This window comes from Phaethon lepturus, unplaced genomic scaffold, assembly GCF_000687285.1.
Source record: "Phaethon lepturus isolate BGI_N335 unplaced genomic scaffold, ASM68728v1 scaffold19913, whole genome shotgun sequence".
NCBI classification, from domain to species: Eukaryota; Metazoa; Chordata; class Aves; order Phaethontiformes; family Phaethontidae; genus Phaethon; species Phaethon lepturus.
In genome coordinates this window covers 28,259-41,736 of record NW_010530229.1, presented here as the reverse complement: position 1 = coordinate 41,736, position 13,478 = coordinate 28,259, and the positions used below count along the sequence as shown (strand labels likewise).

At 39.2% G+C, this 13,478-nt stretch overlaps 1 protein-coding gene across 1 annotated transcript in view; it reads right to left on the bottom strand.

Moving 5' to 3' along the window:
* Positions 1-12,334, bottom strand: part of LOC104618584 (collagen alpha-6(IV) chain-like) — a 109,947-nt gene extending 97,613 nt beyond the window's left edge. The window contains 2 exon segments of the mRNA XM_010284217.1: positions 3,019-3,080; positions 12,208-12,334. Coding sequence (XP_010282519.1) covers positions 3,019-3,080; positions 12,208-12,334 — 189 coding nt within the window.
* Positions 12,335-13,478: the final 1,144 nt, after the last annotated feature.

Below are 13,478 nucleotides of genomic sequence, written 5' to 3'. Positions count from 1 at the left end.
TAGGGAAAAGTGCTGGCAGAGAACACAGCCTCACCTCAGGGAAAAAGAAATGCACTGTCAGTTTGTTGGTTTAATTTAAAAAGAAACTGTCCACCAGTGGTGGTTATGCACCCAAAATACATCCGTTTGTATGGAAAGAGACAACCTGAAACTTACATAAAAGTGAATTTTAAGAGCACGTTCACAATTGTTGCAGCACGTAACACTGAAAAACACTACCAATATTGGCAAAGAATCTTCCTTCTCTGCATTGCTTTCTATCAAAGCTGGGTATATGCCAAAGGAAGAAGAAACAACACTGCCCTCGTTCTGCAGCCACACAGAGCTGTAAGCTATAGAATCTAGAGCAGTGATTCCAAAATCAGAGATAACTGTGTTATTTAAACCATCTAGCATAACTATTGGACAGCTACAAACTTGATAAAGTTTGTAGCTGCCCAATAGCTTTATAAGCCTCACACAGCCTTCTACCTAAATCCAACACACACTGCCAACTAGTGCAGATATTTATTGTACTAAAGTTGCTGAACAGGTTAATATTTATGATACTAAAATCCATGCTACCAGATAGTTGGATATTATAAAAAGCATCAATGACGTAGAGGAGTTGGGCCTTATGATCAACAAATATTGTGCAGCATGTGTATATGATCTATAACACCATGAACCAACCCAAGCCTATATAAACACCACAAGCAAATGAACTAAAAGTCAGTCTTAAAAAAATCCAGAATAACTCACAACAGACAACCTGCACTCTTTCATCAAACAATCTGCTTTTAGACAGCTTCTTACTTTATCCTTAAATGCCCCTGTGATACATATAAGATTTCACACAACCTTAAAGGTATGCATATAGCTTGGAAACACATTTTCATGAACAGCTGCATTCATTTATTCATTCATGGACTGAAAGGACAACATGAGTCAAGCTTCCCTTTTACTTCTGACAGTACCTTGCAAAAAGCTGTTTAATAGATGAAACATCATCTTTTTTTTTTTTCTTGAAACAGAGGAAGTTTACAGTGTTATAGCCAGTTTTCAAGTCCCACTCTAGATATCACTGTCTCATACTAACATGAGTCTTTTCGAGCCATCTTTAAAACCGTCTCATCTTTTCTAACCGGTTGCCAAAATGGAAGCACAAACTTCAACAACTGTAAAGCATTTGCAAGCAACATAATGTTTCACTTTCAGAAAGAAATCCCAGATAATTACAAACCTGTAGAAGACACTTCTGCAAATTCACTATGAAACTAACCATTCCCCTGTCAAATATAATCTGGATGTTTTCTTTCTTTGAGGGAGGAAAAGAAATCTTGCATCCAGTATATTTTGTAAGGGCATTGCTTTCCAACAACAACTGAGATTTTCAAGCCTGCTTTTTTATATTCGACATCTACAGAGTTCTGTTGCATGAGAAGTCACTCACTAAAGACATTTTTTTTTAATGGTATAAAGTTTTGGTTTTGAATACAAAAGCTTGTATTCAGCTGCAACAGAAATTAGGAAAATAACTACTTCAGTAACCATCCATTTCAACTAAAACGCTTGTCCTGAGGCTTATACAACTGAGGTGACCACAACAACTCCTTATATACAATTTTATTACCATTCTACAGTTTTGCATTCATTCCAGATACAGCTGGGTCAGTGGACAAGCACTGGCCTTGAAAGTGACTCAGTTCCTTCGTCTTGTAAACAATTCTAACAATTAAAAATACTAGAGAAGGAAAATCTTCACCAAAAGTCAAGGGAATGCTCATAGTACTTATCAGCAAAAATGTCCCAGCAAGTAAACTGGAATGTGTCCACTGTGATTCAACCTCCGATTTTATAGGCAACACAGACCCACAGACCACCAACTTTGAAAAAATGGCAGCAATTCATTATGTGCATCCGATTTTCAAATCCATCATTCCCCAAAGCCATCTGTTAAAAAACTTTTTTTGAAATGCAAGTTCCAGAGCTGTCAATCAAATGGTAAAATCCAAGGAAAACATTGGTCAAAATTGGCTACGCTTTTAGTGATGCTCTTGGCAAAATGCTGAAGGATTAAGCGAGGGAGGGAGCTGCATCTGACCTTCCACTCCAAAGCTAACTACTCATATCTCTCTGTATCTTTTGGATTTGAGTCAGAGAAAAAAAAACAAAAAACAAAAAACAAAAAAACCACCTCTCTGATGTAACTGCTTACTCTGATGGAGCTACACTAGGGGTCAATATACTCTTGCGTGTGGGAGACAGCTGGATAAGGATGCTTGAGGTATCTCCTGCGGAGACAGTGAGGAGTGGGATGAGCACAAGGAAATGCATAGCTATGAACACGAGCAGAACCTCTTAACGGAAGTGGCTTTTGAGCCGTTTCTGCACTCAGACAATTTGGTCTGCAGGCTCAGCTGACTCAGCCAGCATCAAAAAACTGTCTGAAACAGAGATGGAAGTTGTAAAATGGGAGCTACAGCCAGTTAACCATCGCTGCACTTGAATAAACACTTGCACTGATTCTAGTCACGTTCCCTTTCCTTTGCTACTCTGTTTGGATCCTTGAAGGTATTGTCAAAGAAGTATAAATTGTGTAACCATCCCTTCCTGAAGACATCACCAATCCCGTGCAAAAGAACACTGTTGGTTTCAGTTATTTTCATGCCAGTTTCTTCCATTACATTCTCATTTTCTCTCCTAAACAAAGTAAAGCAACTAGTAGCAAAAGAAATAGCCATAATTCCCCTAGTTCTGCTTTGTTTCAACTCTGTGCACATACAGTACACGTATCAGCAGTATTCTGAATCTCTTTATTAACTACTACTTTATTTCCTAATGAAAACATGACCTTCCCAAAAGCAAGGCCCCACATCGCTATACACTGTTAAACATATCTTTAGTGAAAAAACATTGAAAGACTCAGTTCCACAATGCACTAAGATCCACGCTTAATTCTAATGATCTCAGTGAGACCAAAGAACATAGCTGAATGCGTTGCTACACAGAAATCAACTTATGCATATGCTGTTTTACCTCAATGAAGGCCTCAGAAATGGCCCTCAGGATACAGCAATAGACCTGAGCATAGAGCAATCCTGCAAAAAAATAAGAGTACGCGTTACCTCTCTTCTTGCACAAAAGATGAGAGCCTCCTCGATTTGCCTCAGATCCCACAAAGGTTGCCCTCTGACCAAAGCAGTACAAGTACCTGCCTTTCCCTGTTAAGGATGACTCAGAACATGACATGGAAAGAAAAAACAAATTGCACTATTCCCTCTTCAGGAATAATAAACTTGAAAAAGTTGACAATAACTTTACCAACATAACAGAAGCAGTGTTACTCCAAAACACAGGGAGGAAAGTGTGTGAAACTCACTCTATTATCTGACACCTATATTTTAAATAAATATGCCATGTAGCTTTCAGCTGGAATGTGGCACACATTTTGTGTGATTAGCCCAAAGGACAAAATAAGCTATTTGGAATATTCCAGATTCCTTCCTTGTCAGGATTAGGAAAAGGTTGCCCTCAGCACTGAATGCCCAAGTATGCACATTTCCATAGACACTGAAAATACCTAGACAGCAACTTTTCTCCACACCAAAGTGACAAAAATAATCCTGACTTAGCTATAGCCATTTTTACGCCACTAGTATTTCCAGAATACATACACAGAAAACCTCCTGTATCCCCCCTGTAACATGGTACATCATAAAAATGCCTAGGACTACTTCAACAGTCACATTATTTTGACAAATCTTATTGTACAAAGAAAATCCATATTTTGGGGAGGGATTGCAAGCACTCCTGTTAATCACTGCAGTAGGGATTCCAAATCTGCACTAAATAGTCTCACACAATGCCTTGCACTCAAATTCCTTGTCACATTACCAGTAGACACTGATCAAGAAACTCAGGTGTCCCATCCTTAATTGCCAGAGGACTACAGTTTTTAAAATGAAAATGAGTGATTAAGAACTGGGCTTACTTTAAGAAAAAAAAATGTTCCTGCAGCAAGAAATCATTGCTGCTGGGAGTCTGTCATAAATATGGGCAATTATACGCAGATGGGTTGGGCATCTCCATTTTATATATAAACAATTAGCTCCGCCTGTATCCCAAATCAATGGTTACGGCTGTGGTATTTGTCTGTTCAGGCTACTAATATACCTACCCCAGATTAAATTTCTAAAATAGGATGGCACACATCAGCTGCAGACAGGGTGGAACCAACTAAGAGCCACTCCCATGTGCAGAAATTGTTTAGTTAGCAAAGTATTATGGCCCACAGGCATACAGTCTACCCGGCTTTTCCAGTTCACTCACAATATCTAAATCAAGGTCATTCATTCTTTTTTTGGGGATGGGACAGATAAACAAGTCAGCCAACTCATTTTCTCCCCTTTAATCTTTCATCCTATTTTTTAAATAGAATGTCTATATCACAAGTTACAAAAGGACCAAAATGCCCAAACAGCTGAAGGTCTATATGATTAACTCTTTAACCTCTGTCTCTATAGCTTCACCAGTTTGCGTGCTCTCCTCATTTAGTCACTTAATTTCTATTCACCCTGTACTCTGTGATCCTGCAAGTATGAGCTGGCTTGTACCTGGATAACCCCTCACTAATATCCCTGGAGGTTTTGTCATTGACTAAAGCGAGAATAGACTAAACCCACTGCAAACAGCACAGTGAGGCATCCCACTGTGTCACATTCATCAAGTCTTCTAGTAAAGACTTACTACATCAACTCTCGAAAGTACCAAGCACATGGCGTATTCTTGGTTAATAAAAATCACAAAAGAAACTAGGGAAGCACTTTGTGCTCCACCCACAAAATACTTCAAAGAGTAGCATGATGGAGAAATTGCTCTCCTTTGGGGAAAAAAATGTCTGCTACTCTTAGGTTTGTTTTGGACACTGTACAACAGGTCCTTGTTGTTAACTAACCTTTGGGCACCAGAGTAGTAGGCATAATTAAGAAAAATGGGGGCTGTGTTAAGTAAACATCTTTGGAGCTGTTCCTCTATGCTATTTCTAGTATACTATTTATATTTTCAGGGAGTGGACTTATCAAGTCAGAACACGTTTCTTCCCAGGAACATACAACTGTCGACTCTCGGCTGCTGACTACTTTGCGATCTTGAGTGGTCATTTACCCTTCATCAGAAACATAAGGTGCAACCAGTTCAGCTGTATCATCTACAAACGTATTGCGCTAGCATAAATGTTGGTGAAAAATCTGTTCCGTTATGTTGAAATGAGAAATAATGAATGATGCATACAGTACATAGTCAAAGTTACATATACTCCTGCATGCACCTTAAACTAAGCAAACAAATTAAAAATAATAGGAGAAATAATCAGAGATGTTGTTGTTCTGTATCCCTACAACTCTGCAAAAGAAAAGTTTCATGAAAGGCCTATCCAAGCAGCAAATGCAGTCTAAATGCCCTTTCAAGTCCAAAGGCTTCCTATTTAGTCCCTAACAGCAGATAAATCAGTTGACAATTAAGGATTTTCCAATACTATAGAAATATCAGAAATACAAAGAGTAAGCAACAGGTGGGAAAGCAGAAGTAAATTATGTTAAAAAACCAGGAGTATGCATTTGAGATGATACATCACCATGCAACCAGGCTTACATAACTAAACATAGGTTTACGAAAGTAATTCCCTTTTCTAGCCACAGCTGTAGACAGTAAAGTGACTTTGATGAGTCTTTCTATCACACTGATGATGATAACCATATGTTTCTAAACACAGCTTATCTATAAGCATATTTATCTCAAAGTCCTCTACAAACACAGTGGTGGTCCTGCAAAACATTTTTGAAACAAGCCATCTCTGGGAGGAGACAGGGAGGGAAAACATTTTATCTACTGGAAATACAACTCAGACATTTTTTTCATTCCATATGGAACAAAAGTTAGGAAAAAAAACCCCTGAAAAATTAAGTCTTTTCAGGATAAAATAAAACAGGATGTTTTTAACATTGGAAAAAGAATTCTGGGCACACCTTTCATACTCTGCAGCAAGCCCCAGGAGCTTGGGTTTCAGCAGCATGTGAAACCAAGAGCCTGGAGGCCTAGGCTGCTGAGTGGCTGGGAAGACAGAAAAGCAGCCAGAGACCAGGCAGGTTTTCTACAGAGAAAACTTCATTTCCAGCTTCCATCTCCATCAACAGATTCCCTGTGGCCTTTCAAGTTTTACCTTTCAAGTTTTACCTTTCAAGTTTTCAGCAGCATTCCCAATGAAAAGGAGCCTTTTCAAACCCATGGGGGCAAATAAAACAACAGTCCATCAGCTGGAAGCGAGCAAACGCAAGTAACATCCCAAAACGCAAATGGCAAGGCTGAAGGGGTGCGAGACAGAACAGCTCCAGAAAAGGCAGGGAAAAATATCAAGGGGTTGGAGGACACAAGGCTGGGAATTCAAGACTTTTAAATAACAGAAATAAAACCCTTTTCAAATTCTACCCACTCAGTGGAAACAGAGCTATGACAAGTCTACTTCCTCCCCATCCCCCAGCAGAGTACTTCTGGGGTGCTTTGAAAGCCAGCTCCCACCGCCTTCTCAGCTACCCTGTTCTAGTTTTGCTTTCATACAACAGGTCTGTGGGGACCTGATCTTGAGCTCCAAAAATTCAAAGAAGGGGGCAAGCCAAATTTGCAGAGGAACCTCTAAATAAAAGTGTGTTTTTCTGCACTTCTTTCTGCTCTGTAGAGCAGCAATAGCATAGCCCCCGGAAAACGTTCCTAGACCCTATCTTTGAGCTTGGTTGGACATGTGTGCAGAATGAACATAGCACCATACTCCACAATTTAAGACGATCACTCAAGACTTTCAGGATTGTGATGTATCTAATGAATACAAGATGTTAAATCAACCAGAATTTTTTTTACTACAGAATAACTCCAATTCCATCATACATACATATAGCGCACAACGTGCAGAACAGGATGTTGCATTTAGTATTACAGCTGTTGCTTCAGGCTGATTTTCTGGGCTGCCCTTCTCATTTCACCAAGGCTTTGGCTTTGCAAGAGAAGGCAAACAAACTGTCCTTTCATGGTAAAACAACCCTTCATAGTAATTCAGCCAGCCAAGCCCTTCTCTGCAGGGCAGAACTGATTTGCTTTAGGATTCCTCTCCTGACTACCCAGAGAGTACATTACTACACAGTTAAGCCAGATGTAAATTAGACAGTGACTTGAGAAACCAAAAAAGGATGTGTTCCACGTGTTGGAGAAGACCATAGCTATCGTGCTAACTCCTCTTCCTAGTGACACTGATAAAGGAGAAGGGAAGAAGGGAGAAAATATAAACTGAGGTAAACAACTATAAAATATCAAAGGAAATTTAAGTAGTTCCATTGTGTACCCATATATTTAATTTACTGTTTGGCCTATTTAATTTCAAGTAACACTCCTAAGCAGAGCAGATGTCTATTCATCAACTGTGGATGTTGCAAACTTCTGCCAAGACAAAATGTACAATCTCTGTTACGGATAATCTTACCTGTCTGGAACAGGAAAAGACAAAGTGCCTTTATAACATTTATCTAGATTAAACAGATCAGAGGAGGTATAGCTTGATGCAGTATTTTGACATGTTGAGAGTATGTTTGCTGAGGAATAGGTACTGATGAAATGTGAGACTATGTGTGCCACAAACATTTCTACTATGGAAACCAAAAAAGGACAAAACATAAAACTGGCAGAATAAATGTATCATTTTATTTACAAATATCCTATTTTTTAGTGTGTATCTAGGTTACTAAGCAGGCTATTAGCTTTAGAACGATATATTACAAAACAAATGTCACAGTACTGGATAAGGGAAGGAAAAACTGAGACAAAAGGAAATTATTTTTAGCAACAGCTAAGAAAAATATGAAAGGATACTCTTTTGAGACATCGTTATCAAACCTCCACAAATTGAAAACAATGCAAAGGATTAATTTAGTCTTCTATTTTTCTTTTTTCTCTATGTAACACATATTTTTTAGAATTTTTGTTTCCTGTATTATTTTATATGTGTAGGGGGATGGAAAACAAGGCTTTTGTCTTCAGATTGTCTTACAGACAAGAAAAGGCATAGAGTAAGTAAGGTATAGAACATCAACTTTCAGATATCCGGTTTGTCACAGAACATGATAGGAAATTTGAAGAAATTTTTTTTTTTCAGTCTTCACTAGGAAGGAGAAAACTGTCATGAGAAAGATAAAGACTATCTACAAAATTGGATTGTGGAGTCTGATGCAATTTAGAATTGAAATGACTACTTAATATAGATGATTTCTTCTTCCAGAAGTCTTTTTTTGCCAAAGGCATAGATCTTTATCAATAGGTGTGTGCCCTTGCAAGCAACTGTTTGAAATGGTGACTGATTAAAATGCTTAACCCCCTAATCCCCAGATACCTACTGGATACAGTACTGTCTAACTAAAGACATCATGCCTGGACTTCTCATATGGGTGGATGACAAAAAGCAGCTCAGGAGCTAAAAGCAGCTAAAATGAAGTCTTAACCAATTAACATAAAGAAATGAGTAAGGCTAAACTATTATTTGATTCTGGAAGTCCAAGCAACCATATCAGTAAATATGTTTACAGAAGTTAGTTTGTAAAATAACAAAGTTCTCCTCTAAGAACACATTCATTCTGTTTAAGGCATTATCTTGTCCATCTTCCCTGAAACCCACTAGAGCTAAAAATGGATAGATGTCACCTAAACAGGGAAAACCAATATGCTGGTGACAAAAATCACAAAATTTCACTGAAATCAACATCTTATGACCTGCTTCTATAAATCCCCTCTCTCAAGCAGTCCCTCAGGATTGACTACATTATGGTGGAGAGTTAGAATTGCTCAAACCTGGAAGACTTGGAGGGTAAGGCTTTTCATTTAAGAAGCAGTTGCCACCATATTCAAAGTAAGTTCTGCTCAACAAAAAAAAAAAAAAAAAAAGATTAAAGAGTTAATGCTCAGAACGGACACAGTCATAGTGTATTACCTTATGGAACCACTACCACCAAAAAACTCATCTTAAGTTTTCAAAATATCCTAAATTGTTCTTAATTGGAGTGCATTTATTTGTTCTTAGCTGTCAGGCATAGCATGATAATGGATGATCTACACTACTCACATAGCACCTACCAATGAGACAGAGAGGTGCTGTATATTCAGTGTAGAAAGTACACTACTAGAACATTCTTGGTAATTTAATATCCAACCTTGAATATTATCACTCAGACACCAAACCTAACAAGTCATGAAAAAGTGTAGAAGGAATGAAGATTAGTGCTATGAGCAAAAAAATTTACTGTCTAGTTGTGCAACATGCTAGCTAAGCACAGATGTATCTCCTGAGAAATTAACACCCACACTATTCCAAACAACTTTTTTCAAGGACTTTGCCAGCTTAAGAAGGATTTGTTTATTTTTTGGCTACAGGCATCATAATAATATTACAAATATAAGTAGAAAGCCTAATGGAAGAACAAACAGTTTTTCTCTATATCGGTTACTAATTTCCCTATGTGTTTTTGTACAGCTTGCCTCACTGCCTTGTGTTCTTTTAGTGTGAAACTTTTGAACATAAAAATGGAATAGACTACAGAATTGAAACTGGAAAGCAAGATAATAGAAAACCAGGTAAACGTGGACACAAAAGGACCAAACTTTCATTTGCACACTATTTCAAGTTGTACTGTTTTAAGAAAAGACTACTCCATTTTTTTCCTTAATTGCTAAACTGGGTTCTAACTTTCACGCTGGCTGCAGTTGAAAAATACCATGGTTTGTGACATGAAATAACACATGTTCTTAAAATAACAGACTCAGATATTTCCAACTGATACCACTCACAGAGAAATGCCAGGAAGAGAAAGAAACTGTTCTTATTGACACTGGGCCCACCAGGGACTAGTCCTACAAAGTGCTGAACAACCTGCAGAGATTCAGTGAGACGAGAGCACACTCAGCAATTCAAGGAGTACCTCAGAACTAACAGAAAACGTGTCTAACACAATATCGTTGAAAAATCACCATGTTTTACTAAGTGCCAAATTGATACATACCTGTATCACCCACCCTGGCGGCCCAAGCCCATCATTCCCAGCACTGAGCTGGAACTGAGCAGCAACGCCAGACTTCACCAGATTCATTTACAGTGATGCTACACTCCCTTCCCCAGCAGGATGGTTTACTGGCTTGGTGCTGGCACCCTGCCTTCAAATCACACCACCCCTTCCCCAAACTCCATCTTTTCTGGACTGCTGGGCAATGTGGCACAAAGACTCATGAGCAGAATCACCGGAGTCAGTCTGGGCACAAGCAAAGTTCATTTGAGCCCTGGCTCAAAGCTGGCCACACCAGACCAACCTGGCCTCAGCCAGAATGAACCTCCCAGCTCAAGAGCCAGATACACATTTTCAAGTGCTACAAAATCAGGATTTCTGCAATCATCTTGTACTATCTCCTAATGTAATTCCTGTTTGAACTACACCGTATCTTTTAGGAAATCACTCAGTCTTCATTTGGATGTCTAAACATGGAAGTTCTATGACAGGACTAGATGCAAAGTGTTTTGATTTCATCAAAATGTTTGTAATTTCTTGTACAAAAGGTCAACAAAAAATGGTCCATTACCCCAAATTCCTCGAGTTCACTGAATCAGCATTTTTGGGCAGGAAAACTACTCCATCTAAATTTTTAAACACAGTGTTATTAGACAGTATGCTGATATGTAGTGAGAAAAATATGTAAATGTATGCATAAGTTTTATTAAACAAGTTAACATCATCTTGCTTTTAACTCTGTGGGTCATGAACTACCAGAAGTACCTCTTTGTTTTTCATCTAGGTAACTCCATAGTACTGTTGTGGCTTTTAAATTCTAAGTTTTAGTTGCTTTACTTGTATTTAAGCCTACCAGCATGTAAATGCAACATCAGCCTTTCTGTGTTACATAGAATAGAAACTGGGAGTTGACAGCATTTCTGGTTATCTGCCCTCCCTCTTTCAAGCAAGCCTTATCCCAGGACTTTGTTTTTACTCCTATTTCTTCATCTGGTTAATCAAACAGGTCCTTCACTGGCCTTTAGTCCAACCAAGGCCACTCACAAATCACCTGGGATAATTTGCTGAAAAAGCTTCTGAGATTACAAGCGAGTATCAATCAGGAAGAAAAACACACTGGTTCCATGGCAACATGAAAGTCAATGAGCCCACCTTGAAACCTGGAAACAATGGTCCCTTTCAGAACAAGGAGCAGAGGGGAGGGGACCGTGTCTTATTGAGATGTTGGGTTCTTTCAGATTATTTGCCAGTGAGGGTTTTTTTTTTTTAAGGAGAAAAGGCACACTGTAAATTTGCCTTGCACAAGTTCATTTGATTTGGAGTTTATTACCAAGACACTGTTGAATTCCCCCCCACCCTTCCTGCCCCAAAAAGCAGCAGCATACAGTACAAGAAAAGCCACCCTTCTTGCAGCCCTATAACTGGATTCAGGGTATTCACACGTGCAACATGACACACTTAAGATTTCTGATCCTCCAACCATCAGGAAAAAGGGATGGCCTCCAGGAAAATACGCAATCCTAAAGAAGAAAATCTGGAGAAATTTTGTGGAAAAAATCAGGAAATTTAGTGTGAAAAAACAAACCCTATCCATCTGAACTGATGGAAAACTTACAGACCTGCAATGAATTTCCCAAAGCTAGCTCTTCCATAGCCATCAGAACAGGCTTAGTAATATTTACATGCATTGCAATTTAGGAGAATATTTCAAGACTATGACTTGTATGATTTTAGGTTTGTATCGCTGCTCTCCAAAGAGATTTTCTACATTCTCTTTATTTTCCTTGGGAGATCCAGTCTAGGAATGACCCAAGCATTTATATCAGCATGATTAAGCAGCACAAAAGCAGTCACATAGTAACAGGTTCAAAATTGTAGACAAGTACAACACTGTGCTCCACAACGAAATCATTCATGGTTGCTTTTATACTCCTGTTTCTCCTACTTATACAGGGGGGACTTAGTGGAGAGGAACGCTGCACTCGGCCAATATGAGAGGAAGGAATCTCAGTCCTGCTGCTTGGAATGGGAAGTCCTGGTGCTGCCATGTAATACAAGCAGAGGAATAAACATTTCTGGAAGAAGACTCCATGACTGCCTTGCCAGCCCCCACTGTAGCCTTGTTTAGTTCACTGACTGTGAGGCCCAGGAACCATCCATGGCACTAAAGTCTGTGGGGCCAGTTCTTCCACAACGCGGTAGCACTGCTCCTTCACCTCCTCCTGGTTTGCCTCCTTGTAGGTCAGCTCCACCACCTCCTTCATCTCTGGCTGTTCTTGGGCTTCTCAGGTGCCCTGGTGACAGTGGAGCTGAGCTGCTAGGTGACAGCCAGAGCACCGTGTTGCAGAACGACGGATAATTTTGTGTTGCACAGTCCTTAGCATAGATAAGGCTTTTTTGTTTGTCATTTTTTTGTTTGTCCAGCACCAGCCACTGAGAGCCCACAGGCCATGCAATAGATTCCTCCTCCCATCCAGGTGAAGGGCTACCTTGCTCCCCTTGCACAGCCTTTCGAAAGGGTTAAACTAGGGAGCAACACAGAGAGTTAACATCTGGATAAGAGATACACTGAAATTGAAGCTAAGTTTCTTATTCCCTGGAAGTTCTGAAAATGCAGGAGTTGAAAGAATTTATACTTTGCACTGCCCAGTAAGAATGATTCTCCTTGCCACAGTACTTAGATAACTTCAGATTAAATACATTTGCTTTTTAGAAGATGATTTTACTCAACAGCTCTCACAGGTGTGACTCCCAGAGCTGCAAGACTACAGCAGTCATATACCTACAGATGGACCTGGCCATTACCTTGCAGGCTATAATTACAGACAACAGCTACCTCACCCACATTTTGAACAGACCAGGTGTGTTCTGCCAATGAACACATTTTAGTTAGACTCCTCAGCCTTCTTTCTTCCCTAGCTCTTTTTTATTTCAGCTACGGATGGATGAGGAGGCAGTAAACACACACGAGGCAGAGACATCACCTTCCTGGGCTTGCAGTACACTAACATCCAAGAAACCTACAAAAGTTCTAGGAAATATTCTCTACTATAATGGTAACAGTTAAAATCCCCAAAACAACCAGCCACAAATTCTGATCGTATTACTGAAGATGTCAAAGCCATTTCAAATAAATTTCAGAAAACAAGTTTTGAAAGCCCTGTTTTTCACTCTTAGTATGATTGTTCTCTGCATAGAAGAAAAACAGCAGGAAAAGCTGAAAATCTTTAATCTAGTAAGGAAAATTAAAGTAGTGTTAGAATTACAGACCTACAAACAAAATAAAAGCCATTCTATTGGAGAAAGTCTATACCTAAGAGTGAGAATGCTTCCCACTGCACTTTGTACAGCATTATTAAAGCATGCAGAAACTGGGAGTAAAGATCAGAGACATTCAGCCAGACTATT